Here is a 27081-nt window from a genome sequence, read left to right as displayed (position 1 = left end):
AGGTTTGTTAATCAACACTGGTTAGGAAAGCAAAGCTGCTGAGGTGGGGAGGGAGACAACTATATGCTAGATCACTCTGAATCTGCTGCCTAGGGCATCTGCTCCCATTTTAAGTGTAAACCAGCCACGTAATAGATGTGGAAAGGTGACAGGGAGGCAGCTTGGTCCTCCTCCCAGTTTATGGACCATTCTTAAAGAAAACAAGGAAGCAAAAGCTGTGTGCAAGCAGGTAAAGAAAACTATCACTATATAAAAGTAAGCTCTTAGTTACCTGTGTGTACCTGAAGAAAAGTAGCCCTACAGCTGGACAGCTAGTTCTACAGCTCTCTTCTAGAGACACTGGCACACTATGGCCTAGACAAGTGGTCTATGGTGAGTGGGGAACTGGCTGAGAGGCCATACCCAGAGGGTGGTAGTAGAGGGTGGTAGTCTATAGCTCTTTCTCCATCTGGCAGCCTGTCACCAGTGGAGTCCCCCAAGGGATCGATTTTGGGCCCAACACTGTTATATATCTTCATGAGTGATCTGGATGTAGGGATTAAGAGCACCCTGATGAAGTTTGCAGATGACACCAAAATGAGTGGGGAGGGTGACACTCCAGAAGGGAGAGCAACCCTCCAGGAAGACCTGGACAGGCTTAATGAGTGGGCTAGAAAGAACCTTATGAAGCTAAATGGGGACAAATGTAGGGTCTTGCACCTGGGAATACATAACCCAGCAATGCAACCCAGTCTGAGATCCAGCTGTCCGGAGAGCAGCGCTGTGGAAGAGGACCTGGGGTCTTGGTGGATGATATGCTCAGCAATAGTGAACAGTGAGCTGCAGCAGCAAAGAAAGCCACCAGGGTGCCGGGTTGCATCAACAAAGGCATCACCAGCAGAGATAAAGAAGTCATTGTCCTACTCTGCTCAGCACTGACCAGACCACACCTGGAGCACTGCCTGCAGATTTGGTCCCTGCTGTATGAAAAAGTTCTGGACAGGCTGGAAAGTGCCACAAGAATGATCAAAGGACTGGAAGCCCTTACATATGAGGAAAGGCTGGAAGAGCTGGGTTTGTTCAGCCTTGGGAAGAGAAGGCTTAGGGGAGACCTTATTACCACACACCAGTACATAAAGAGTGGCTACCAGGATGATGGAGGCTCTCTTTTTGTGAGGAATCAGATGGAAAACAGGCAATGTGTACAAGTTACTCCTGGGGAGATTCCAGTTCGAATCCAGAAGAAAATTCTTCCCCATGAGAACAGTCAGGCAGTGGAATCATCTCCCAAGAGCAGTAGTGGACCTCAAGACAAATATATTTGAGGTTCCTACGGTTTAATTAGTATGACTGCTGCTCTTTCTCCCTGGAGCTGGGTTAAGGAGTGACCTGACAGAGCAGAGTGTCAGATCTGGGAAATTAATTCCCAGTCATTTCCTCTCTCATCAGTCACTGGCTGCCTGCTGCCCTCAGACCTGATAATTACACAGGCGGTTCAGATAGGACTTGATAATGAAAGGCCATGGAGTCTTTGTTCTCACTTGTGGCTCCTGAGGCTGGGTGCACATCTCCTACGCTTAGCTGCTCTTAAGTTAGACATTCAACCCAAGCCAGTCATTGCCTTCTGCCCCTGTGGTCAGTGGGGAGAGAGGGAGAGACTCTGATCTCCTCAGAGTAACTCATCCATCCTAAACATGACATCTAAAACAGGCAGCTATTAAACCAGTAATTCCAGAAGTTAATTTATCTTTGGAATTAGACTCCTACAGCTTCATTTTTATTTCCAGCTAAAGCTATTTCTCATTAATCTGTCCTAAATGTGGGCTGTTCTCACCTGGAAAAATGTGCATCTTCTTTCTGGCTTAACTGCTTGCTCCTGGTAAAGGCTGACTGTAAATGTTTACCAGGGAAGGGACAGAAAGGTGAGAATTGCACAGAGATATGAGCTAAGGAAGCAAATATGAACTGCTTGAGTCCTCCCCCCCAGCATTAGCTAACTTTGTGAAGAAGCTGCAAAAGCCAATGCTTCAACCTAGTCTAGTCTAGTCGAGTCTAGTCTATTTGACTTGCATGTCATATGAGAGCAGTGACACTTGGCACAATGAGGAGAGGCTGAGGGAGCTGGGGTTGCTTAGCCTGGAGAAGAGGAGGCTCAGGGGAGACCTTTTTGCTCTCTACAACTACCTGGAAGGAGGTTGTAGCCAGGTGGGGGTTGGCCTCTTCTCCCAGGCAACCAGCACCAGAACAAGAGGACACAGTCTCAAGCTGTGCCAGGGGAAGTTTAGGCTCAAGGTGAGGAGAAAGTTCTTCCCAGAAAGAGTAATTGGCCATTGGAATGTGCTGCCCAGGGAGGTGGTGGAGTCACCATCCCTGGAGGTGTTCAAAAAAGGCTTAGATGTGGCACTTGGAGCCATGGTTTAGTTAGTTATGAGGTGTTAGGTATTAGGTAATAGGTGAGAGTTGGTGATCTCTGAGGTCTTTTTCAACCTGGTTGAGTCTATGGTTCTATGAACCTTCCATATAAAAACACATCTTAATTCCTTATACAGTTGTGACCACCTATGTGATAGTTAGCAGGAGGCCACAAGAGTGCAACAATGTGCTGCTTAGTATTCACCCTCATCAAGGCAAGAGCATCTCACTATTTAAGCTTTGAAGACCTGTACTAAAGGCATGGAAGCACAAAAGCCTCCCAATTAGGGTGACACAGTGTTCTGTGGCATTGTCTTACCGGCACGAATACTGCCCAGAATAACACTGTGAATCAAACACCTGAGCCAATGTTTTGTAGTCATGAATAGAGCTGAGGCTGTTGAGATTAAAATGTTCTACAGTTTTGTTTTGTTTGAAATTATGTGGAGGTGGGCAGGAGGGTGTTGGTGAGGGGAGACAGCAAGCAACCTTGAGAAACTGTCTCCAAGAAGAAAAGCAGTATGCTGTGGACTTTTTTGGCTTGGACAGCTGAATCATAGAACCATTCTGGTTGGAAGAAGCCTTTAAGACCATCAGGACCAGCCACTATGTCTATTACCCAGGGTCTGATGTCCTCCTTGGCCACCTGGGCACCTTCTCAAGTGTGTAGCTGTGTGCATTTCTGAAGTGCCAAGGGCAGATGAGCCCTAGTGTGTTTAGTTGTGGAGAGGAGGTGGGGCTGGTGCCCTGCTGCCTAACCCATCACAGGGCTGAAGGTGATGTGCTCCATGTCATGGGGCAGCTTGATCATTTGTCACAGGCCAGCTCTGACCCAGCTACCTGGCTGCCCTGTCATCCTTATAACAGCAACGTCAGTGTTAGCAGAGCCAGAAACCCAGGGCTGTTGCCCCAGTACCCCACTTTCAGATGCAGCACAACAGAGTTTGGTTTCTCACAAGTCCTACCAGCACTTTGGCCACAATACTCTTGCTTGCTTTCTCAGCAGTTTTGTCTCATGATAGCACTGAGGTGGTTTCTTCACTTCCTATCTGGAATCTAATACACACTCTTTGCTATGCCAACTGCCAGCCAGCCTTCCTGTCATCAGTAAATTTCCAAGGCATAGGTACCTGACCCGGTGACACCGCTGCTGTTTTGCCCACTCACCACTGTCTGTGCTGATGCTGCCTCTGAGGAGTCAGGCAGAGAAAAAAGTCTTCACTCTCACCCTCTTCATCACCCTCTCCACCCCCACCCCCTCACATACCTGTAGAGGTGTTGGACCACATGTCTGTTCCCTGCTGCAGAGGCTGCCTGTGCCCCAGCAGCCACCACAGCCAGCTGCACACTCTGTCCTCATTTGTGCCCTGCTCAGAAAAGAAAAAGACAGCTCACATTAGGCTGTATCTAGACACAGGGAGGCAGCTTACAAACTTAGCACTTTTGACAGCCCAATCTGTTGCATATCGTAGTCCAGCAGCCAAAAATCTGAGGCTACATCTTTCAAAGTGAGTTAAGTGATGACAGGAATAATAACCTGGGCAGGGAACACTCCTGGCAGTGCTCTGGGTAGGGAGTACTCTTTACACAGCTGGTGACAGGATGGGAGTTTGCTCCACAGCCATCCCAAACAGCCCCCCCGAGCACAGCCAGGCTGCTTCAAATGCTGGAAGTTTCACTGGATGGCACAGCCACCCTGCATCAGCTGGCAGGAGCACTTCATGGTTATAGCAGGGTTTGAGCACGTCCTCACGGGTTGCCTCAGCAGCTTAGAGCCAGCTCCAGCCCCGAAGCCCTGTGCTCTTTGCAGCATGTGAGAACAGGAGCATGGCTGGAGCCCAGAGCCCAGCTCCTGGCTGGAACAGGCAGATCCAGCCTCCCACTGCTCCCCTGGCCTCTGCACACACATGGTTGACAAAACCTCTGGCAAAGAAGGTGGTGTCTTAAAAATGGCACTGGGTTAAAAAATGGCACTTAAAAAATGGGCTGGGGGTCAGGAAGGGACAGCCTCTGCTCACTTGTGCCCTGTGACAGGGCAAGGGACAATGGATGGTAACAACAGCACAGAAAGTTCCACCTCAACATGAGGATGAACTTTTTTACTGTAGAACAGGCTGCCAGAGAGGTTGTGAAGTCTTCTCTGGAAAACTCTCCAGCTCCATCTGGATGTGTTCCTGTGCGACCTGCACTGGATTCTACAGTTACAGAACACAGAATTAACCTGGTTGGAAAAGACCTTCAAGATCACGGAGTCCAACCTCTCACCCAACACCATCTAATCAACTAAACCATGTTCTGCTCTGGCAGGGGGGTTGGACTGGACAATCTCCAGAGATCCCTTCCAGACCCTCAGATCCTGTGATGCAGTTGACCCTGTGCTTTGTAGCACTGTCACACAGGCAGAAAAGCTTGCTGCTGCTTCAGCCACGCCCGCTGCCTGCTGCGAGCCCCACCAAAGGATGATAATAATAATAATAATAATAATAATAACAATAATAATAATAATAACAAAAAAAAAAACAACAGGTTGGAAGAGACCTTCAAGATCATCATGTCCAACCCATCAACCAACCCATCTAAACAGCTAACCCATGGCACCAAGCACCCTGTCAAGTCTCCTCCTGAACACCTCCAATGACGGCGACTCCACCGCCTCCCCAGGCAGCCCATTCCAATGGGCAATCACTCTCTCTGTGTAGAACTTCTTCCTAACATCCAACCTAAACCTCCCCTGGTGCAGCCTGAGACTGTGTCCTCTTGTTCTGGTACTGGCTGCCTGGGAGAAGAGACCAACATCCGCCTGTGATGCCGCCGCCCGCCTCAAAGCACCAAAGCACCGCACACAACTTCTGTAAAGAAAATGTTTTATTTAAAGTGTTAAATACCATCACCAGAATGAGTTGGATTTACATCAGTTGGTGTTCGTTACAGGCCTCATTTGCCCTTGTTTTGTTTTCCTTGTCCCCAACTGTAGCTCCTTTTTTGTTTTGAACCTTTTAAAACGTACTATGTACAAGACAGCAGTGACCACTGGAGGAGTGCTATTTACATGACTAAACCATAGGGAGAGTTGCAGAAGTGTGAAAATTAAAAAAAATACATTATTTTCTTTCTTTTTTTTTTTTTTTTTAATTATTTTTCTCTTTTCTTTTTTTTTTTTTTTATTTTTTTTTTGTAAATAAATACTGCCTAATGAGAAGTATGTACAAACCTTCCATGCTTCATGGCCTCGAGTCTGGAGAACTGGAAATAATCCCTCTAGGACTAAGCAAGACGAGGAGGTGGTGTGAGCATGTCTCACGGTTATCAGGAAAAAACCAGAAAAGAAAGGAAGGTGATGGGTTTGTGGTTAGTGTCCTAGGGGATGTTGTAGACTGCAATGTTAAGTAGTATTTTATTTGCTGCTGGTAGACAGAGGTCTAAATTATTTCCATTAAATATGATGTTACCAGTCTGTCCATTAACATAACGATACCCATTAGATAAACTCTGAAGACAAGACACAATCTCGATTTACATGATATTGCACAAAGTAAAAGGCATTTTAAGTGATACTGTTAATTACTTTTGCCCTCTTCTGAGGCATTTAAAATTTTTTTCTCAGTGGGATACTTCCATAGATTCGACTTTTTCCAAGGAAATCAGAATCATTCTGGGTGGCCTGAAAGGTAAATGCGATGGAATACAGTCCAAAAGATTATTGCAAGGTTTCAATATTCAAACTTAAGCAGGTATTAAAGGCATACAAATACCCAGGAAAAAAAAAAGGATATTTTGCTATTAAATGTTAGCCAGTTACATTCCCTTTAAATCAGGTCATTTAATGCAAAGCTTGAACTTGCAGCACCACCCAATGGTAGTCACTGTCTGCTACAAAAAAAAAGAGGTTTTTGCAGACCTGTTGGCTGCAGTGATGGATCTGGTAATGGTGTCAGGGAGCTGCTGGAGTGGTACTGATCAGCTTTCTTTAAGGCTATTTTGCGAACCAAAGACTGATTTCCCAGACTGCTATCACCTAACCCTGCATTCTGCAACACAAATGGAGCTTATGAAGAACTGAACTTTGCAGCAGGACTCTGCGAATTTAGGAACCTCCGTTGCCTTCGCCGTCTCCCACAAGCTAGCAACTGATTTGGTTTAGTGCAAGTAAAAGTTGGTAAATTTAGTCCCTAACAAAAATAAAACAATAATAATAATAAAAAAATCAAACAGGTATTTCATTTTTTCCTCTTCCCCAAAACCCTCAAGAAAATGATAGTTCAACCTCGGAATGAAAGATGCTGGTGCTGAAAACAAATGTATTGAAGACATCTTACAATGGCCAGGTGATTCCATGATTTTGCTGGAGAATCCAATTTGAAGGTGGAGCGGGGGGGGGGGGAAATGAATTTAAAATAAGTTACCATGCACTGTACAATAAATTGCAAAAAGTTCAAAGATCTTCTTGATCAAATACATGCTGAATTACATTTATGTACTCCCAAGCCATGTTGCAAAATCCTTTTCAACATGCTTGAAAAAACAAAAAAAAACAAACCCAACCAAAAGAATAAAAAACCTGAACCAAAAAAGTAAGTTCTTAAACAATCTCTTTCCTCAAATCATTCAAAAATGCAGAAGAAATTGCAACCCTGAACAGAATCTGGGGCGTTAAGAGAGTCATAAGCCAAAAGGTAGCCAGGTTGTTAGACTCTGGTGGTCACCCTGGGAGGCGAAGGGGGACAGGGAGCGAAAGGAAGGAGGGAGACCAGGAGGAGAAATGGAGAAAGGAGGAGGTAAAAGAAGTGTACAATTTGCAGGTGATGCTGAAGGTTACAAGGCTCGTACCTTTGATATTGAAATCAATTCCAATATATTACACTTATTCCTTGTCACATAAACAGAATTTTCAATATTTGCTAGAAATTATTCTTTTTTTCTTGGTGGTTTTTTTTTTCAATACATGTCTGCAAAAACACAGACCAGGAACTGGTTCAAAGGAGGATAAAGGTGGTGTGTCTCTGGATCACCCTGTGGCATTCTCTTCCCTTTAAAACCATGCACTAGTGAAATTTAGGGGTTTGTTTAAAAATAATAGAAATTGTTGAAAATGGCTGATTCATTCTTTTTTTTTTTTTTCCTTTTTAATTGTTTTTTTTTTTCCCCCCTTTTTTTTTTTTTGTTTTTTTTTTTGCAAGTTGCAGCCCCAAGAAAATAATTTTAAGTGTTCAGCTAAATCTGTGTCCATGCAAAAAAGTTTCTCTGATTTCATACAGTACAGCGTATCCACAGAATTTTTAGGTTTCAGAGAGTCCATCCTCTCTGGGCTTCCACTAGCTGGAGGTATGAAGCCTGCCCCTTGAAGTCTCGAATCTTTGCAGGAGGAAGAGTTTGCATTTCCCAGGCAACTGTTTCAAACAACAGTTGGCTTTCCCAGCATCTTTGCGGCCTTCCGTTCCTTCCGCCGCCCGCGAACCCGCCGACGTGTAACATGGCTTCAGAGGAGTTGCACTCCGTTTCTGTTGCGTAACCGAGCTTGAGGAGGGAGGGCAGATAAATAAAGAAACAGGAGCAACAAAACAGATATGCCATTGAAAAGGACTTTTGTTGCATGAAACAGATTGATTCTTTGAGTTTAGTCCATGGCTTCAGATTTGACCAAAACCAAGTGTCTCTGAACTCCAAACCTAGCAGTTCTTCGTGACTTCAGTCCTTCACCTGAGGGCCTTCCATAGGGCACAATGTGTGCGACTTCCTTGAGAACACAGGATCGCGTTGCAGCCCTAGAAACAGGCTCAGAAGACACAACATTTAGCATGCAGTGTTACCAGGGTTTGCGACCTGTAATTGGGGGTTTTGTAACGCTGGTTGCTATGACAACAGTTTCACAGCTGCTATGAGCGCGCATACGAAGGTCCTGTTGAACTTTCCAGAGATGATTGGGAAGCTCTTCTAGTGAGAGGAGCTAAAGTTGGGTCTACTAAGGAAGAAGGAGGGAAGAGTTTGAACCACCCAATCACCATGTTGGACAGGTCCAGTTCATCTAAAAGTATCTGTGCCACTCCCATAAAGGATTTGTGATCCATACGTCCATAGTCTCCCCAAACAATTATCTGTTAGCAGAAAGAGGAAAATAGAAAACAATCAGCAGAATTTAGGAGAGCTTCAATTTCACAGAATCATTCAGGCTGGAAAAGACCCCTGGGATCACCAAGTCCAACCATTAACCCTCCTCTACAAAGTTCACCCCTAAACCATTTCCCCAAGCACCACATCTGAATCTTTAAACACATCCAGGGTTGGGGACTCCACCACCTCCCTGAGCAGCTCACTCCAACACCTGACCACTCTTGCTGTGAAAAAAAGTCCAGTCTAAACCCACTGTGGTGCAGTTTGAGGCCATTTCCTCCTGTTCTATCACTAATTACCTGTGAGAAGAGACTAGCACCAGCCCCTCCACAATGTCCATTCAGGGAGTTGTAGAGAGCCATGAGGTCTCCCCTCAGCCTGTCTTTCACACTAACTAGCCCCAGCTCTTTCAGTTGCTCCTCTTCAGATTTGTTCTCCAGGCTCTTCCCCAGCTTCCTTGCCCTCCTCTGCACTCACTCCAGCACCCTGATCCATCACATCTCTGCTTATTTAATGAAATGTTTGACTGCTGCCATAATTTGGTTCTGTGTATACTAATCATGATGCAGTGACAGCAATGACCTGGGCAGTAACAGAGCAGTTACCCATGACACTGGGTGGACTCAGTGATCTCCAGAGGTCCTTTCCAACCCCTAACATCCTGTGACACTGAAGAAAGCCTGGTGAGTGAAGGAGCCCATACAGACAGTAGTAGCAAACTAACTACCAGCAGAAGCAAAATAATCTACCACTAACTTTTGCTCAGCACTTCCTACTTGCATCAACAGTTACTCCTGCAGTATTTATCTGCTCAACAAGTACCTGAAATAGCAGAATTTGACAAATGAAGCATGAAAGAATGTTTGAAACTCATTCAATGAGAACTGTCCAGATGACATTTTCAGACTCAGATGAGCATTTGATGCAAATTACCTGTAAAACTTTTCCTTGGGGGCTTTCTTCAAATGATAGGAGTTGCTGATAAAGTGGTTCCAGCGTTTTTCTTGCTACCTTTGTTTTCTTTTTGGCTATGCAGACTCCATTTTCTAATAGATACACCTTTACATATGGTGCTTAGAAGAAAATAAAGAGCAGTAAGTAAAGAGACAGAGAATTCCTTATTTTGCATAACAGATGCTAAACCTGCCTCTTCCTGGATAAATGACTTACAGCAACAAATCTCCGCCAGCAACATTAACAGTTATTCACATGCAGAGCATCCATGCATCTTGTGGATAGCTTTTAGTGTTAGAACTTTTTCTTTGCTTGTAGAGTCATAGAATCATAGAATTGTTAGGGTTGGAAGGGACCTCAAAGATCAGCCAGTTCCAACCCCCTGCCATGGGCAGGGACACCTCACACTAGATCAGGTTGCCCAGAGCCACATCCAGCCTGGCCTTAAAAACCTCCAGGGATGAGGCTTCCACCACCTCCCTGGGCAACCTGTGCCAGGCTCTCACCACCCTCAGGAGGAAGAAATTCTTCCAACATCCAATCTGAATCGACCCATTTCTAGGGTTTTGCTTCTTTTTATACGCCTCTTCTGACACCAAACAACTCAGATTTTGACCTGGGAAAAAACAATCAGCTCCTCCCCTACATGGTATCCCTGCACTGTACAATATGCAAAACAGGCCTGTTAAGTAAATGCACGACTGGCACTGACTTCGGTGAGATTTGGATCCATGCTCCAAATTGTTAATAATTTTAGATTATCTACAAGGTGAGAATCAGTGAAGAAAAGGCTCTGACACAATTTCTATTCTGGCAGAAGAGCTTGCTAAAAATACCATTATATTGTCCTCTTCACACAGGGTTATAGGACATCAGATTATACAATGAGGAGTAGGTATGAAGTATCGGTCTACTTTTCAAGGAGGTACCTGTTCCACACCTTGGTGGTTCTCTCTTCATCCCTAAGGTTCTGGCACCACATCTTCAGTATGTAACTTCCTCTCTACCCCATAACCAATGATGTATTTGCTATTACTAAAACACTTTTGTGTCTTCTGCTAGCCCAGACACCAGGCTGACTTTTCCTTTGCTCCTGAGGTAGGGTTGATTTTTTGTACACCATTTCAATACATGACACATTTCAGGGTGCAACACTGGAATTAACCCAGGCAGGAATTGGCTAAGAGTTTACCCAAGTTAGAGAGCAGTCCCTCAGAGCCTGGGTGTCTCTTGGAGGTCCTTTTTGGTAGAACTGTTCTTAGTAAGATTCTTCTTCCTTACCTGGCAGTGTCTTTGAACCTGGTTTTACAACAAGGCCACGGGCTCGGATTATTTCTACTTCCAGTTGTCCTTTCTTGTCCATCATTCCCACCTGGATATCTCCTAGATAACAAAAATAAGTCTTGGCATTGCAGTTCAGAAACACCTAAGTACATGGACACCTATAGGAATGTCTAGGTTGGCTTGGATCGTCTGCATTCCAGCAGCAAGGATGAGCTGGTTATTACCACTACTAGATAATTCAGTACTCACTCTCTTCACTGCTATTTATGTGAGTAAACAATTAAACCCCCTTGCAATAACATCCTGTCTCCAATTTCCCATGCCCCTATCTTCAACTTTATTTTTCTTTCATCTTAATTTCAGATTAAAAAAAAAAGGCAGCAAGGGAATGAATAGAAAGCAGCTCTGTGAAACTGCTTGAAATCTCTTGACCATACCTCTAGCTTAAGACAAGGTATGAAGAGATCACTTGTGAGTGTAAAAAAAGTCTCTAACTAGAATAACACAAAATACTCTGCACCTAAATTGACATTTTTATTCAGCACTATGCAAATGATTGAGACTGGTCTCATTAGCCACATTCTAAAGATGGAAAAACTGAGTAAGAAATAAAAGACTGCATTTTTCAAAGCACCTTTCTGCTTTTGAGCGTCATAACGAGCATCTACAATTATGTTCAAATTTGGATGAGGTTAGGGTTTTGGTCTTAACTGAGTTGTTCAAAACCACATGGGAAATCCATATTTAAACACTCAGAACCTAGAAAATGTCTATGTTCTAGTTACCAAACTCAGGAGATGACATCATATCTGTACCACTCAAATGCTTACCCATTGACGGTGTTGCCAAAGTCTGTCGTCCTACGAGCTGAGCAGGCCCCAGTCCATCCAGGAAATCACTGAACTGGCTGTCTGCAGCCAGCCTCACTCCAGGGAAAATCAAACTAAAAATCAATATTGAAAATAAGGCATTAAATCCACTTGAATTTGCCCTTATTTGTTTTATAGATGCTTTGCATTTAGCATTTATATTTTTGGTACTACTGCTAGCAAGGAACTCATTTACAAGACTACAAAACAATTACTGTAATTTTCAGAACCTGACAGTGTTCAACAAGCAGCAGTTCAGCCTCCAGCATATAAACAAACAGCATTAATCTCCACTACTTCTCATTCCTACAGAACTATTTTTCCACCATGCTCTTTTGCCAATATATTAAAGACAACTGCTCATTAGTGTAGTTATACAATACTATTATTGCAGTTACTGAGACCAGTTCAGTAAGATACTAAGATACCACTAAGATTCAGTCTGGAGAAGAGGAGGCTCCCAGGAGACCTTATTGTGGCCTTCCAGTATCATAAGGAGGTCTACAAAAAAGCTGGGGGGGGAGAGACATTTTAGGGTGTCAGGGAGTGATAGAACTGGGGGGAATGGAACAAAACTAGAAATGGATAGATTCAGATTGGATGTTAGGAAGTTCTTCCCCAGGTGAGAGCCTGGTATAGGGAGGTGGTGGAAGCCTCATCCCTGGAGGTTTTTAAGGCCAGGCTGGATGTGGCTGTGAGCAACCTGATGCAGTGTGAGGTGTCCCTGCCCATGGCAGGAGGGTTGGAACTGGCTGATCCTTGAGGTCCCTTCCAACCCTGACAATCTGATCATTCTATGATTCCTCAGTCAAGGTGAATTCAACAGCTGAACATCAAATGCATCCAGTGAAATCACTACATTAGACTGAATACTGTTTTTAAAATCACCTCCTGGAATCAGCATTCCTCACAAACATTTTGTTATAAATGTCTTTGAGAATGGCATCCATTCAACAATGGAACTGAAATCCATTGTGGCAAGTCACCAAAGTCCTTTCCAATTCAAATTTGTGCCATTAATTATCGGTGGCCCTTTACAAGGCAACAAGAACTAATGAGACTGGTAATGACCAAGCATGCATATAGTGCATCAACTTGGATGTGTAAGATCTGTTGTCTACCACAGGTGTACCACCCAGTGCTGTGAATACCACCAGTAAGTCTATCCACAATCAGATCTCTCTGGGCCATGTTTTGGACATACTACTCAGTAGCCTTTAACTTGAGATTCTATGAAAAGCATGATACTTGACAGTCTTACATGCCTGCCTAGACAATTTCTTCAAAATTAATCAGCAGACTCTTTGAAAAACCCTTTATCCCAGTGAAGAACACTTGGACATGCTTTTTTCCCCCTGCAAACACAGAGGTATGCAAGGAGTTTGTGAAAGAAAATTTGCCCTTTTCTGTCTTTTACTTTATATTGTAGGCTGGAGCTCTGATTCACCAGGTGCCTTTGTCATGGCAGAAATGATCCTCACCCTTCCAATGAGAGACTCTTTCAGGTGTAAGGGAATACTTAGGCTTGGTCCATCAATGACACTAGCCTGTGAGAGGGAATTCTAGCAGACCTACACTGCTTGCTCACCACCCTTTTGTCCAACTACCAGTTTCATGGAGAATCATAGAATGGTCAGGGCTGGAAGGGACCTTCAAAGGTCATCCAGTCCAACCTCCTCGCAGTCAGCAGGGACATCCTCCATCAGATCAGGCTACCCAGAGCCCTGTCCAGCCTCACCTTGAGTATCTCCAGGAATGGGTCTTCAACCACCTGCCTGGGCAACATGTTCCATGTTCCATCACCCTCATAGTAACAAACTTGTTCCTAACATCCCATTTAAATCTGCTCTTCCCTAGTTTGAAGCCACTGCCCCTCATCCTATCACTGCAGGCTTTTGCAAACAGTCTCTCTCCCTGCTTCATGTAGGCCTCCTGGACTGGCAGGCTGCTATTAGGTCTCCCTGGAACCTCCTCTTCTCCAGGCTGAACACCCCCAGCTCTCTCAGCCTATCCTCATAGCAGGGGCGCTACAACCCCCTGATCATTTTCGTGGCCCTCCTCTGGACCTGCTCCATCAGGTCCCTGTCCTTCATGAAACATCAGCTAACCCCAGTTATAACTGCTGCTTACTTTCCCTCGGAGCTGTAGCTGTTCATGCTGCCGTCCGTGGACTCGCGGCTGGCCTGGCGGGTCATCCAGTTCCTCATCTCCACAGCCAGTCCTGTCTCAGTGCTCCTCTGGACGGTGCTCCGCAGCTTCTTGCCTCCTGCTTCTGCAGAGACAAAAGAGAAGCCCATGCACTGCACTGCACTGCACTGTCACCGGCGCCTGGCCCTGCGGGGCGCTGCTGCAGGCGGCACCCTGCCCCTCCATGCGGCAGAACCACCTGAAGCCAGAAGTGTGCCTGCACCAAGACCTCCACTCAAAAATTACCTTTTGTTAAGTAACAGATAAGAGAAGTGTGAATCTCTTCTACAGGACCTTGCCTTCCAAGGGCAGACATCCCCCACGCAGCACAAGTCGCTCTATGGAGGTAGCCAGACTTACACTCCCCATAGCTCAGTGTGTTTAAAACATGTTTGCTCTGGATGAATACATCTCTCTTAGGCATTCAATTAAATTGTTACCATGATGGCAAAACATGCAGTGTCTGGGGAATGTTGTTAAGTCAGACAAATTACTTGATTTGAAATTATTTGGTCATTATGAAAATTAATTACAGAATTAACCAGGTTGGAAAAGACCTTCGAGATCATCCAACCAAGCTATCAACCAACACCAGGTAAATAAAGGTAAATCAAGGTATAGACAGGTATTAGCAAGGACAGTCAGGTGAATCGTTTGATTTGAAATGATCTGGTCCTTACCAGATAAATAAAGGTATAGATATATATTAAGGACAGTAAACAACACACAAAGAAGCCTTTCCTATTTTTTTCTCTACACACACTCTTCTCTGCTTTAGTTTTACAGCTAATAGATAAGTCATGACTTTTTCCTGCACAATATCAAAGTTTATTACCACCTCCAAGAGTGCCAGGTTTTTAAATCTGCTTGCACAGTTTAATTTTACTTGGAAAAGCAGCCCTTAGGGTGACAGACAGATGGCCATCAGACAAGGGGAAAAGTACTCAAAACTTCAGATGGCAGCATTTCAGTGCAGGAATTTTGATCAAGACCTCAGCTGGATGATATTCTGACATCAACATTAAAAACCCAAAAAACACAACAATGAAACCAACCAACCAGGCAAACAAAGACAGAAAATGGATGAGTAGGCATGAAGCTTCAGCTCTCCTTTCACAAGACAGACAGTCACTCCATCAATTTCTGATTTTAAATGCTGTGCCTGCAACAGGATAAGGAATTCTGCACTGCAATTTCTCTATTCAATATCCCCCTGACTTCAGAACACTGCTGGGTGATGCACTGGTAACACAGTTTGTAACAGACCATTAACTCTAAATGTACACAACACCAAATAACATCAGAACTCTTACTGAAACAATGAGGGCAGAGTAATACCCAATGGGGTAGGATACATCTAGGGACTTGCTCTCTTCTGCAGTTTGTAGCCTCTGTTATCCTTTACACCTCCTCTGGTTCATCACATATCAGAAAAGAACTGCTGGACCTACGGGGTCAGTGAAGCTCTAAGGGATCTGAGAAACAAAATGAGCATGGCAGAAGATAGCCCTGGGATAACAATCCACACCCTGAGAAGAATATGTGAGCACAGGGGCTGCCTCAGAGTCAGAGAACGTGCACCCTCCACCAGGCAATAGGAGAGGGACATCAATTCCAATGTCCATCCTCAGCATCATTTTGTCCTACAGGCTGCAGCGTGGGTTGAGCCTCCCAGGCCCTCCACTCAGAAGGGCTTTAGACCAGATAAAGAATGTAAGAATTTTAGCACCTTAAACCCCACTGGCCTCTTATCAAGAAAGATTAATAACTTCATAATAATGAGCCATAGTGAGACATATCTATCACAGTATCATGAGTGGTGCAAATGACAATGCTCATTACATGCTTTCTGTGCACTCCTTAAGGCTGTAAAACTTCTAATCAGTGCATAAAAATAATAGAAATAATAACTCTCCTCTAGAACTGCAGCTCCCCATGTGACTTTAGCACCCAGAGTAAAATAGTTTTTCCCTGTATCAAAAATACTTCTTAAAATGCCTGTCAATATTTGGTGCAATAAATACAAATACAATGAAATAGATATATGAGGCTAACATGATAAATGAAAACTGAAGGGCAGAAGCCAACAATTTCACTTGTATTGGGTTGTACTGTTCCAAGTGTCTGCTGGTTTTATTATTTATATTCAGCTAATGGAAGCTGGCAGCTGACTTCCAGACTTGCTCTAAAATCCAATCCTTCATATCAAAGAGATATTCCCACAGAACAGCCAGGGGGGAAAAAATAAAACAATAACCAACACAGCCTGTGCTACAGTTTTGTAGAAGAGGTAAACTGTGTCATAGTCAGATGTGAAAGGCACATAGCTCCTGAAGCCCAATGCTCTTCTCACTCAAGTATTGTTACAGGATATATTACTCTTCCTCTCCAAGTGCTCTTTTAATTTGTAAGCATTCCTTTTCATTCAGCCTCCTTGAATGGTGCCCATTCTTGGTTCACTGCCACCAACATGAATTCTCCCAGGCAAATTTAACAGAACATCTCCATCTTGAGTGTCTGATTCTTCAATCTCTCCATATCCTATCTTTCAAAGATTTAGGGGGGTGGGATAAATATCCATTTGAATTTGTGAGATGTGAAGGAGTATTTAGTAACTTTCATTAATGAGCAAAGTAGATGATATTTTTTTCCTGAATTAGAACTGTGAGCCTGTATGCCTTCACTCCAGCACCACATTCACTGAAAAAAACACCCCAAACATAGCTTTGCCACATCAGTTCACTGAGAAATCCAGGCAGGACTGGTGCCATTGTCCTTTGAGTCTCTGAAGCAGCACGTGTGTTCTTAGCATTCATCTGAACCTTATTTTAAAGCAGTTTTACTTTCCCACATTAACTGACAGAAGTGCCCTGGCTCTCATGAAGACTGGACAAGGACTGAGAAGACACAACATTGACACAGCATGGAAGTCAGACATGCCTGATGTATTCAGCTTCTGTGTAAGTGTGAGTGGCACGAAGCAATTACTTCAACCTTAATGCTGATGTTAAGGAGGGCTGAAAGGAGGCTGTAGGAATAACTGCTTTCCAGTTTTGAAGAGGAACAGGCAGAGTTCTCTGATGGTCTCCAAAGAGAAAGACCTGACCTTTCAGCAATAAGGCTCCTAATCAAGATGCTGATGCCTCTTGAAACGAGAACTGAAGATTTTAACAGCAAGATGTCAATTTGGAGCACAAGTATGAAAGAGTACCTAGAACACAGGCTTGACTCCTGAACCACTACTTTAGAGAAGAATATTCTTTCTGACTAAAGCTTGGCTTAACTAATATTCAATAACACAACTGAGAAATGCTTACACTCGCTTGCCTACACTGCATGGCTATACATTGGTCCCTGTTATAAATAAATAATGAGCAAATATAATATGTAATAAGTGTAAAAAAATATAAGAAGTAAAAACAATACCACAGCTCCTCAATTTAAAAGCAAAGGCAGTATTTGCACAACCCACCATTTGTGTGCCACAAATTCAGCATTAACAAGTAGTAATGAATATTCAAAGTAGTTACTCAAAGAACTAGCCCTTGGTGCCACACTTGCAGGCTGGAGCTGGTAGAAGGTCTTGTTGAAGGTGTCACCACTCTTAGTACATCCAAACTGTTTTCCCTCATTTCTGCCTGGAAATCCAAACCTCCTCTGGTGTGCCACTTCAGCTACTCGTGTGGCTGCATTCTGCACTGGACTCAGCCCCAAATGAACAAGCTAATAGTATGTTTCAAAGTGGCTTTCCTTTTAAGACACATCATTTCCCAAAAGCACCTGTGCAAACAAACGTGCCATTGAATGAAGCCAGTTGAGGTGATGCTAATCTCTATCCAGACCAATAACTTGGGAGTGCATCTGACACTAACACAGAGATAAGCAAGTGAGTGGTGCTGCTGTTGAAGTGAAGTGTGTACATGCTCACCACATGCACTCTGCTTTAAAGCTTACCAAATGAAACGATGTGGAAACCAGAGAGCTCAGTACTGGACTTTGTTGCTAAGCATGCTGCTGATGACCTGCACTGAAAAATCATTTTACTCACCATTTACTAAACTCTAATGAAGAACACTGAAAATGTTTTCCAAATTAGCATAATCTAATTGCCCAAGAAAGAAGAAACTTCCCTCAAGTCCCCATCACAAGATATGGAATATGTTATCTATAAAGCCCTAGTTCAGATTCTTGCAGCCATGTTGTAAGGAGTGGAATAAATTACCAGGAATAATTGCTTTGGTATTTATGAAAGCACATTCATTCTTACAATTAATCACACTGCTAATTTAATATGGTGACTGCAAATAGACTCCACAGGCCACATTTCCTAAATAACACATGGAATTACTCGTTCCCACTACTTGCATTGCAAATAACTTGCAAATTAAGGGTGCAAAACTACTCACATTATCTTCAATATCAGATGAGGACAAGATCAACACTCCAGTGAATACCTTCCGTGATCTGGGATCTAGCCAGAAGAAAGCTGCCTCTGGAAGGGAGAGCTCCAGCTCTTAGCTTCCTCTCAGCAAGAGCTTCCAACAACTGCTCACCACTTCAGGCACAGAGCCCTAAGAGGACACTGCTGGTGCAGGCAGAGGCAGGCTGGCTGTGCCAGTCCCCAGGTAGTACATGACCTCTTGGGTAGGACTTGTACTGAGTACTGAGCAGCTGGGGCTGTAGAAACACGCTCAAGTGTTTGAGGTGCCTCTGCTCTACTCACCTCACTACAACGTCTGCATAAAAACTGCTTCAGGATTTTCAGTTGAACTCAGGAGTTAGCTGCCTGTAAGTGACCCTTTGCCATGAGCAAAGCTGTTCACATATCTAGAAATCTGCTCTGGGTAGGTTAAGAACAGTTTAGATGAATTAATCAAAATCAATCCAAGAACACTTGATCCTACCTAAGAAAAGGGTAAGTCTCAAATTCCCTTGCAGAGTTCTGTGTCTGGAACAGCCCAGGTTTTGGCTGCACTCAGTGAGGCATTTAGCTCTTGCTGAAGCACTGCCGGGAACCACAGCTGAGATGTTTGTTTTCTTGTTTCACTCACACACCCCAAGCAGCAGCTGTGGATTAGGATCTACTCATTTAAGCAGGCTTTGGGAAACCTAGTATCCACTGTCACCTTAATTTGAGAAACTTTGAGCCCATCTCATCCTAGCAATTCTAAGAGGCCAATGCTACCCACCAGCTCATGAAGTGACCTGCTACAGTCTTGAGAAAGTTTTTTCACAGCACATGCTGTAAGACTTTATGAAGCCCGAGAAGCATCTGCAGGACCAGGGAGAAATTGTAGCATGGGGTTCTGCCTTACTTAGCACTTGCAAGGAAGTCATGTTCCAGTTCCTGCTCCCATGGATATCTCAATGTAAACCACAGAGCAATCGTGACTGGAATGATGATGGCCTGCCCTGATAGCCCCAAAGCAGAGCTGCCTTCTGCATGGAAGCTCTTCAGTATGACAGCAGCCAGGTTTGGAAAGCCTAAGAGATTGAGAGCCTCAGTCTAGTGAGTTTAGATTTCTTGGGAGGCCTCAGTTTCCTATTTTCAGTCAGGAAACACTTCTTCACTCTTGTCCTGTGTCTCTGTGTTCCTTCTCTCGCTTTCCTCTGGCCATAATGGAAGCATGGTTATTTAAGGTTAATTAAGACAGAACCTAAGAAAAAGTTAAAGAAGTGGACTAAATAATCATCTGCTAAACTGTTGCTTGAGCTTCTGTTCAAACCTTGGTATAGAAGCTGTCGGGTCCCATTCTTGATGAATTCTCATATGCAGGTTGGACTCAGTGATTTCTGGAGGTCGCTCCCAACCTCTAACATTCTGTGACTCCGTGACCCTAGAGGCAGCTATCACAAATCTCAGTTGTTCCCAGGACATAGAACTTTGGCCAGGTTGCAGCATCCATTTCCCTGTCATGGTCATACATTCAATCTGCAAAAGATCTCTGCAGCTTGTTGTGCCTGTGCGATGTGAAGTCAGCTTACCACACACTGCACCAAAGCAACGCTGTGCTTTAAGGCAGACACCTGCTCCTTGTTCTCTCTCACTTTTGACTGTTTAAAGTTGCAATCTGCCACTTCAATTTCACTGCTCTGCTAACGTGAATTCTTCAGTCCTAAATAACCCTTTGGCAACTTCTTAAGCGCATCAGACAATAGAAACTGCTTTTGTCTGTGTGGGGTATCCACCAATTTAAGCTCGTCAACATCTTTGGTCTGCAAAGCTTTTGAAACCTCTTTACAAGTCTAAAGTGCTCACAACAAGCTGGTTTTCTACATGAATGATAATGACTGCTCCTGTACTGCTCTTCAAAATTGCTGTTGAAACGGTTACAAGGAAAAAGGACAAATGACCACACCTCTGGCAGCTCAGAGCTCATTTTCCATACCTGTGCTATGTAAGACTCCCTGGTAATCCCAGTGAAGCAAATACAGAACCACAGCATGGACCTTGCTACTTGGCCCTTCCATTGACAAAGAATTTGCCCCTGATAACTACCAACAGACTGGGAGTCACCCCAGGGAACTGAAGCTACATTGAAGCACTTGGAGGGATAAGAAGTGAAAGTACTGATAGGATTTCCACTTCCCTTTTGGTTACTTGGCTCTGTCTATGTAACAACACACTGGATATGCAGATATAGTTGGACCCTGATCTTATTACAGATCTTGACTGCAATGCACAGTAAATGCTTTCTTCCATTATTATTCGTAGTCACTTATGTGGCCCAAGGGAGGTCAGGACATCTTTATTGCATTTATGCTGTTTTTTGTTTCAAAAATATGACCATGGGGCTAAGAAGGAAGATTTTCTTCAGATCTGTGTCAGATACATTTCCAAGCAAGCTGCTACCACTGAGGTGTACTGAGCTAGTAAGCTTCCCCTTGCCCAGCCAGTCCAACTGGAGATCCTAAAGGTCTTCCTCTACCTTGGAAAAAAAACACTGCACATTAGCTGTCTCAGACATCGAATCACAGAGTTTAGTTCTGATGCAGTATAAACCCAGCAGACAGCAAATGCAGAATTAATAGGGCATCCTCATTGATTTTCTTCAGAAAAGCACAACTCCTGACAGCAAGACATGAATAAGGGACACAACCTCCACACAGCCACTCAGGCCTTTCCAGCACTTCTGGAGAAGTCTCTGCTTCTGTTACTGAAAGGACCTTTGCTTTTCTAAGCCTGGTCAGGGGATGCACCTGCCAAAAGCCTCATACGATTGCTGCACAACTGATCACAGAGGTATGACAATAAAGGAGCATGCAGCCCATGGCTGTATGTCCCATGTGCCAAGTGACCTGAACAGTTTTTCTGGAACCCTCATTTAGACCAGTGACAATGTCCACACAGAGAGATGTTCTCATCATTCAGTACAATCTGCCTGCTTTGTGCACTTGTCAAACCAGAACGGTGACATTTTACAGCCACTTCATACATCCTGTAAAGCAATCTACACAACTAAGGAAGTGCAAAGCAGTGGGAAATCAGTCTCATCTCCAAGCTATTAAAATCCTGAGGAAAAAAAAAATAGAGCAAGCAATTTTGCAGAACTACATTCTAATTTTACATCCCATTTACATAAGGAGTCATTAACAAGAAATCCTTAAACCCAGTCTCTGATGTTAGTAGTGACAAAGGATGACCAGCTTAAGTAAAAAGAAGGCACCACCACAGGCTTTTTGTGTGAGCTGTCTTCACGGATGTTCAATTCTCTGGATGTGTAGCATCCTTATGCATGTACTGATAACAATTATTCCAACAATGGAGAGTGTATACATTGAGAAGCTTAGGACTCCTCTTTAATGTTTGCACTGTGTGACTTGAGAGATGCTTTCCAAATATGCAATAGTCATAGTTAACTACACTCTTTCAACCAACCTGGGTTATTCTGAATATAGCTGGGGTTGTGACACACATTATTAGATAGATCTGTGCAGCAGTTTTGAACGATGCAGCAAGTGTGTTGAAATAATTCAACACCCTCTGTTACGGCTTAATGAGCTAGATGATGGCAAGTAGTTGGACGGCTACTGAAATTACACAAATTAGAAACAGCTCTTCCTCCTGGCTTTGTCTAGGATGAGTAATGATACCATGCAAATATCATTATTCACATAGCCACAGTTCCCAAAACTCTCAGCAAATTTCACACTGCCATGACTCATTTTCAAACTACTGCTGCTAAATATTTACCTCTCCAACTGAAACAGCAGCAACACAGCATGCTGCTTCTCTGATGGCACTTTGACCCTGCCATGGAAAAATGGCAATCAGGGCATGCAGATCTGAGAGAGATTTTTTTCAGGTTTATGTAGGTACCACCAGAGATTAGGATGGGATAGGATAGGATAGGATAGGATAGGATAGGATAGGATAGGATAGGATAGGATAGGATAGGATAGGATAGGATAGGATAGGATAGGATAGACCAGACCAGGTTGGAAGAGACTTTCAAGATCATCGCATCCAACCTATCAACCAATCCAACACCACCTAAACAACTAACCCATGTCACCAAGCACCTCATCAAGTCTCCCCCTGAACACCTCCAATGATGGTGACTCCACCACCTCCCCAGGCAGCCCATTCCAATGGGCAATCACTCTCTCTGCATAGAACTTCTTCCTAACATCAAGCCTAAACCTCCCCTGGTGCAGTCTGAGACTGTGTCCTCTTGTTCTGGTACTGGTTGCCTGGGAGAAGAGACCAACCTCTGCCTGTCTACAACCTCCCTTCAGGTAGTTGTAGAGAGCAATAAGGTCACCCCTGAGTCTCCTCCTCTCCAGGCTAAGCAATCCCAGCTCCTTCAGCCTCTCCTCATAGGGCTTGTGTTCCAAACCCCTCACCAACTTTATTGCCCTTCTCTGGACTCGTTCCAGCAAGTCAACCTCCTTCCTAAACTGAGGGGCCCAGAACTGGACACAGGACTCTAGGAGATGAAACCTGCTATACTGTAGCTTCCCGGCTGCTGTTTCAGCCATACCTGAGTTACCTGTTAGCTATTTAGGTACATTCTGCAGCGTAACTGGCAGCTCTGGAGAGAAATACAACATGTACCAGAGAAATACAGCTTTAAAACTCTGCTGGGCATTTCTGTCATACAGTTAAGCTGGAGTATATTGGTTGTACTTTCAATTTCTTCTACTCTTCTATTGATTTTCCAGGTGTTTCCCAGCATACATCTATTTTGTCTGTCCCACTTTTTACCTCACCAGCATCAGTAGAGTTTTCTCTGTGATGCTTCTTTCAAAGGACTTCTCCATCCTGACATCTACTTCATTGGTTTAGTACCTCAGTGCAACTGGTACAAACACTTGGAACTGGAGAGAGCTTCAAACTTCTGGACATTACTTCTGGACTGTCTGCACCCTGGACTCAGCCTAAGGAGCTGCAGAACTGGGAGAGACCCAGCCCCAGCACACTGATGGAAAGGTTGACTCAGCTCAGCCCCTGAGCAGTGCCTTAGCAGTAAACATTAACAAAAACTTACCAACCATAAACTTGAAGGTCACCCAGATTCTGTATGGCATGATTGCTGTTCTGTGCTCGGAGTGAGTTTTATCCTCTCAGATCAGCCACTCTACTGCTGTGTGCCATGCACAGCACACAATCCCTGACACGCCAGCACCAGTCAAGCCAAGGTCACCAGCGCAGGGCACCAGACCCCTTTTTCATATTCCACCTTGGCTCTGCCTATGCACACTGCATATAAACAAGGTCATCCTTGCCACAAAGAGCAAAAAGTAGGCCAATTCCCCCAAGAAAACGTAGTTATTCTCACTGCCTGATACTCCTACTATTACTTTACTCTTTTTAAGAGGATAATTTTACAGCATAGCTACTTCATGTACAGGATTCTCTTCACTTCAATAATTACTGTGCTAATGAATTTATTGTTACTACTTCCCCCATTTTCTATTTCTGGTTAAATTATTGTCTGCATGTTATTGTCTACTGGGACCTCCAGAGGGACAGTGTGATCTGGCAGCCTAACCACAGGAACAGGATCCAGGAACTGCAGAGTTTTATTCCAGCTCTACCAGTGAGCAATGATTAATCTGTGAGAAATGGCACCAAAGACAGTAGCAGTGCTCAGCTGAGCAGCTCAGCATGCATTTAAATAAGTCCTGATCCTTCATTCACCAGCATCAGTGGCAATGCTCCTGCTGGTGATGTCTGTGTGGGATCAAACAACCCCTCCAGCAAGTTTCACAGATAGTTATCAACCAGGTGAGAGGAGCATATAATGTGCTTCTGTTCCTGATGATCTCCTGGTGCAACACTTAAGATACTTCTTTGGTAGACATCAGTATGCAAAACTGCAATGCATCTTCTCAGGTAACACAACTAATTCCTGCTATTTTGGGCATGATTGTCTTGGAGTGAAGAACATTCTGTGGTTTGGGGGGAGAAGGGAGTTAATTGCCTGTTGTTTTTATAACATACCAGGAGACCAAAATGCTTTCCCATTCTTTCTGAATTAATTTATGTCTGATTATCATAAATCACATCTTTAATTGTCTTCAGCACCTGCAAAGCATTTGACTTTCCCCTTTAATTTCATAGCTTCATTACTACCCAGAAACTTTGGCAAAAGAAGACATTAAATAGAAATACACTCTCTTTCAGAGGGCACACTGCTGCACTTACCATGAGTAGCAGTTCCATAGCTGCACCCCTGGCAACCTTCTATTAACAGCTTATATCAACACTTCAGTGCAAATGCAAATCAGAAATGAACGCAAACAGAGCATAAAAGGAAACTGTAGCACAACTTTATTGCAGCCAGCACCACACAGAGTGTAATCTGAGAGAGTACCAAGCTAACAGTGCCATGCACAAAAACAAATGTAGGGTTTCCAGTGCTCACGTGTGATCTGAGCATCTCCTTTTCTCAGGGCATGACAGATAACTCTCATTGTTCCCCAAGAAGAATTGACTTGCCCTAGCACACTTTTCAGGTATCACAGCAAAGCAGAGTGAACTCCAATCCACTATTTTGCATTGAGTGCATGAAATTTTGTCACATAAATTTCCATTGGCAATCCCCTGGTCTTTCGGATTTAACAACAAAATCTCCTTTCATTTCAACAAAGCCATGATTTCAGTCAAAACCTGAGGCTTGGGGTTGCTTCAAGAGCACTCAGACAGTTCCTGATTTAGATCTGTTCCAAGCATGGTCTGATGCCAATTCTCACTTTAGGAAGCAATGAATCTAACAAAACAGAACAAAAAAGGCAAAATATACCCTTTAACAACCTTAATACTTCAATAACATACAGAATTTAATCTGAATAATAAATTCCCCTAAAAATAACAGCTGTGAATGAATTTGCAGGACTTAACTGATCAGCAAGTAGGAAACAAAAAAGAGTGAACAGCAGTTTCCTGTGCTGCAAACCTGGCCACGGCAAGTTCAAGCCTTACCCATGGCAAGTTCAAGCCTTACCCATGGCAAGTTCAAGCCTTACCCATGGCAAGTTCAAGCCTTACCCATGGCAAGTTCATGGCTGCTAACTGGCAAACTGCAGCCTTTCCACAGCTAGTGTCTTCAGTACATTACAGCTTGGATGTCAGGGCTAAAGAACACTACTCCCTTTAATCACTTGACCCTTAAGTGGATCTTCTCAATCATCATGTTCAAAAATTGCTTCTAAAATTACTCTTTGTAATACACTGTATTGAGTTACTTAACAATTCAGTTATTCATGAACTTGACAGTGCTCATATTCTTTCACACCCAAAGACATAGCTATGGACCACTGTATTCATTCCAGCAGCTAATGAACAGAAGTCTTCAAGAGAGTATCCCAAACAAACACCTCAAAACATGTATTTGTATTGAAAATGCATTTGAGTGGGAAATGCAGAAGCATCCCTGTTGCACCTCTTTAACCCATCCACCACACACCGAAATAACTACATCTGGAGGGGAGATAACCTGTGAAGGGGGTTTAACATCTACCTTCTTCAGGACAGACTGTACAATAGCAGTGAGGACGTGAAGTTGGGAGTGCATGGACCGCAGACACCCCGCTGAGGATGCTTGTGGTACGTAAATATAACTGCACAGAGGTGCTCACAAGACAACAAATTCCATTCTGAATGCAGAGGTGACTTACTATTTAAAAAAAAAACCTCAAACCTTTATTTTTCTTTCTAATCTCAGAACACTTGGAAAAGAGTTTAGCTGTCATGCCTGTCACTCCCTCTGTAACCTGGTTTGTCTGAAACCTCTGGTAGCAGAAACTCAGCTCCATCAAAACTGCATGACAGTTGAGCTCTGCTTTTTCTCGGGAATCACATGAAATGTGTTTGCAAGTGCAGTTGATGTCTGAATAGCATCAGATAACAGAAATCAACAAAACCTGGCAAAAACAATCAGTATAGATCCTTTTAACATTTCTGTCTAAATAACCTGCCAGCACAAACTAAAGAAATCCTTGCAGTAACCTTTTGATTAACAGATACTCCTCTACTGATTTTCATCTATTTGATACTTCTTTGCACCACAGAACGATTCTAAACATGCACAGATCTCGGCTGAGGAACAAGTGAAGTACTTCCTAAAGATGTAAAGAAAACAAACCAGCCCAGAATAAATCAATACTCTGGTTTTGATCAGGATTAATGCAGTTATTGTAACTACTAAGAAGAACGATAAAGGGAAGCATTCTGGAATGGCAGAGGGGGGAACAAAGGTATTTTCAGTGATTTGAAAATGAGTACTTCCAGTCACAGTGTTTAGTAGCACATCAAAAGGTTAAAAATGCCCTCTGAAGCCTACCCTGCATTCTACTGGAAATATTTTGCAGTTCATTTGGTTGTTCAAGGCAGGAAACAGACGAGGGTACTGAAGGACAGCACATTTTGCCCCAGGGAGCAGCTCCCTCTTTCCTATGAAAAGGGGCATCTTGGACAAGCCCAGAGCAGGGTCCAAGGGAAAGACAAGCACCACACCTCAGCATTCCCAACAGAACAGGAAAGGTGTTTTGGAGAACAGACTTCAGGGATTGTTGCACATGAGAAGACAAACCAAGACCTGTGAAGACTGCGGACAAGCATTTGCTGCTGAACTCCAGGCCTGTGATGTGGAAGGCGATACTAAGCATATGTAGGTACTGTAAGTACAGATGATGAAGTACATGCATAGCTGATACATGCTTGCCCAGAGACATCAGACAAATACCAACATCCTAAACTGATGCTGCCCAAATCTGTGGAAGGTGCAACATGGTTCATTAATCCTAACGAAATTATAATCTCGGATCGGTTCCGACAAACACC

At 43.7% G+C, this 27081-nt stretch overlaps 1 protein-coding gene across 50 annotated transcripts in view; it reads right to left on the bottom strand.

The window, feature by feature from the left end:
• Window positions 1-5784: 5784 nt before the first annotated feature.
• RIMS2 (regulating synaptic membrane exocytosis 2) overlaps window positions 5785-27081 on the bottom strand; it is a 378604-nt gene continuing 357307 nt past the window's right edge. For all 50 annotated transcript variants that reach the window (XM_068161226.1, XM_068161227.1, XM_068161209.1 and 47 more), the window contains 5 exons: window positions 13737-13878; window positions 11568-11680; window positions 10735-10836; window positions 9433-9572; window positions 5785-8483 (listed from right to left, as the gene is read on the bottom strand). In XM_068161226.1, the coding sequence (XP_068017327.1) occupies window positions 8265-8483; window positions 9433-9572; window positions 10735-10836; window positions 11568-11680; window positions 13737-13878 (716 nt within the window). In that variant the 3' untranslated portion in view covers window positions 5785-8264. The remainder of the gene's footprint in view (window positions 8484-9432; window positions 9573-10734; window positions 10837-11567; window positions 11681-13736; window positions 13879-27081) is intronic.

This window comes from Melanerpes formicivorus, unplaced genomic scaffold (genome assembly GCF_026170545.1).
Source record: "Melanerpes formicivorus ecotype bairdi unplaced genomic scaffold, bMelFor1.0.p_v2 SCAF_56, whole genome shotgun sequence".
Taxonomy (NCBI): domain Eukaryota; kingdom Metazoa; phylum Chordata; class Aves; order Piciformes; family Picidae; genus Melanerpes; species Melanerpes formicivorus.
The sequence above is the reverse complement of the archived record's forward strand: the minus strand, read 5'-3'. Positions and strand labels throughout refer to the sequence as shown.